General features: G+C 49.9%; 1 protein-coding gene across 1 annotated transcript; it reads left to right on the forward strand.

The window, feature by feature from the left end:
- The first annotated feature begins 1,730 nt into the window (after window positions 1-1,730).
- On the forward strand, window positions 1,731-2,947 carry LOC123129461 (BTB/POZ and MATH domain-containing protein 1-like). The gene has a single exon (XM_044549617.1). The coding sequence runs from the start codon at window positions 1,853-1,855 to the stop codon at window positions 2,945-2,947; it is 1,095 nt and encodes a 364-aa protein (XP_044405552.1). The 5' UTR covers window positions 1,731-1,852.

A 2,947-nucleotide genomic window follows, 5' to 3' on the forward strand; every position in this document is an offset into this window, starting at 1 on the left:
CTACCTCCCAAGCTCCACACCGGCGTTGGAGCAAACACCATCGCAATGACGTAGCCCGAGGACACTGATCCACCATGAGGATGCTGCCGCCACCACATCATCCTTACTTAAACAGACTGATTTCCAAATCCATCCCCAACCATAGGACCGATTGCCTCGTTGGGGACAAACTGAACTTTCTTTATTCAGCACCGCCATCGCGGCCTCCGAAATGAAGAGGATGGAGGGCCGAAAAACCAAAGCTACTCGGGCCTAACCTAAAGCTACACCATCCACACGAGCAGATCCGGCGACCCCCCTCACCAGCGACGACCGAGGTCGCAGGCGGAGGGGAGCCGCCGGAGGAACGAGGCGGAGGGACTCTCCTGGCGGCGGTAGGGTATCTAGTCGCGAGCCCGAGAGGAGAAAAGCGCGCCCTATCGATACGATTGATCGCCACGCCGAGTGATTAAAAGCTTTACTACCTCCAGAATCACTTGACCCATCTGCTCGTTCGCCAAATTCGTGCCCCCGTTAAATGGTACTGTGTTGGGCTAAGTCCCTCCACATGGAGGTGTGTTGGCAGCCCAACATTAGCCCATAAGTCCAACACATGTCAGCCGTTGATCTTCGCTACATCCAACGGTTGAGAGCGCTTTCAAGAAAAGTGAAGCAAGGAGAAAACCCTAGCCACTCCACCCCTTGCTGGTGGTGGCTGCCATTCATGAGAGTGAGAGAGAGAGCACACAAGAGAAAACACAACCTGAGAGAGGAAGAAGAAGAAGCAGAGATTCTGTCCAGATTTGTTGCATCTGACTAGACAGTGTTCAAGCTGGTGGTTGGAGGCTCAAACATGCTTGGATCGACCCCAAACTTGGTGAGCTCGTTCCTTACTTTGAGTACTTCGATTTGGTTAGCTGGTTTGAGGATTTGGTCAGTGGAGCATCAGATTTGAGAGTGGTTTTGTCAGCTCTGACTGCTGCAGTTTCAGAACAGAGTAGTTTTGAAAGACGAATAGTTTGGGTAGGCAAACGATGTCCAATTGAGCTGAAATTTGGAGGGGATCTCAAGAACTCGTGTGTCTACTTGTCTGCCAAATTTGGTGTTGTTTGGTTCAGCGGTTTAAGAGCAGTTTGCAAAACACTGGAGGGTACAGAAGCTGTGTAAACTCTGTTTTGCTGAAATCTTGCCTCTTGTGGCTGTTGTTGCTGTTGCCGGTTGGCAACGTGAAGAGTGTGTTGTAAATCTCTCTAGAGGTTCTAGAGAAGACTTTGTACTCATCATTCTCATAGTGAAGTTGTGTGGACCGGTCGGTCCACAGCCGTGGTTTTTTACTTCTCAAGTTGAGGAGGTTTTTCCACGTTAAATCCTGTGTCACATGTGCATGTTGTTTGTGTTATTCCGCTGCTTACCTGTTGGTTGAAGCTGTCCTCAAAGTTCATCACAAGTGAAGGGGGCTGTGTAGTGTATATATTTGCCGTGTCGGTGAATTTGTGCAGCGCATTGTTGCTGTCCAGCCCCAACATACTGTACGTATTTACTATAGATTTTTTTTTACGAGATTAAAAGGCTACATCTCGATCACAACGGATCGATTCAGGATTTTGTCACTTGTAACAAACAAGCAATCTATTCAGTTCTTGAGAAATCAAACATGTACTCGGATCCTAATGCGAACTGATCGGGAGTAACACCTATATATATGTATAGTACTATACGTGATTATATATGTAGATCGATCCACCAAAGGACTAGCTAATTTCCCTGTAACAAGTCAAAACCTAGGTCCGCCGCAAAGAAGAGAGTCAAAAACCTAGGTGTTTGTGGAATACTTCTTTCCTTACGCTCGCACAATCTCCCGGCGGCAGCGGCCATGGAAAACGTGACTGCCTCGACGAACCGCTTGTCGTTCGTCACCGGTGCGCACCTGTTCAAGATCGCCGGGCACTCCCTAATCAAAGGCACCGACCTGTACATAATGTCCAAGACCTTCCGCGTCGGCGGTCAGGACTGGGCTATCCAATATTACCCCTATGGCCAGAAGGAGAAGGACGACGGCAATAAGGAAGCTGGCAATAACACAGCCGGCAGCGGAGAGCATACGTCGGTTTTTCTCTACCTGAAGAACGCCACCCAGGGCGATGTCAGAGCCAACTTCTGGTTCTCCCTCCAAGACCCTGCGTCCCCGGAGAAGGGGGAGAAGAACAGAAGAGGCGGCGAGACACGCGACTTCAAGTCCGGAGCACAGTCATGGGGTTACATCGAGTACGTACGCAAGGCCGATCTGGCTGCATCGGGATGCATCAAAGATGATTGCCTAGTGATCAAGTGCACCGTCGAGGTCATTACCTCCCAGCGCTTCGACGACCACGGAGAAGATGAAGTCGTGGCCGTGCCACCCTCCAAACTGATCCAGTATATCGGCGGACTTCTTGACAACGGCCTCAAAGCGGACATGACCGTCAAGATAGGCTTGTTTAAAAGGTTCAAGGTGCACGGTTGCATCCTCGCTGCGCAGTCGCCAGTCTTCCGTGCGCAGCTGTGCGGCTCCATGCTGGAGAGCAGGAGAAGTAGCATCCGCATCAAGGACATGGACGCTAGTGTTTTCGAGGTCCTGCTGCACTACATGTACAAGGACTCCCTGCCTCCATTCATGGAGGAGACCACCGAAGAGGCTACAAACATGGCACAACATTTGCTTGTCACAGCCGATCGGTATGCCATCGAAAGATTGAAGCTGCTTTGCGCGAACAAGCTGAGCAAGACGCTTGATGTCAACACCGTGGGTTTTACTCTGGATTTTGCTGAGAGAAACAACTGCCAGCAACTCAAGGATTGCTGCGTCAAGTACATGGTACGGAACCGTGATAGGTTTAGAGAAATCATGAAGACCAAAGGGTTCATGCAGTTAACCCAGAATTACGGAAGCCTTGGATCTGAAATTATTGACAAAGCTTTTGCTAATTAA

Source organism: Triticum aestivum, chromosome 6A (genome assembly GCF_018294505.1).
Source record: "Triticum aestivum cultivar Chinese Spring chromosome 6A, IWGSC CS RefSeq v2.1, whole genome shotgun sequence".
Classification (NCBI taxonomy): Eukaryota; Viridiplantae; Streptophyta; class Magnoliopsida; order Poales; family Poaceae; genus Triticum; species Triticum aestivum.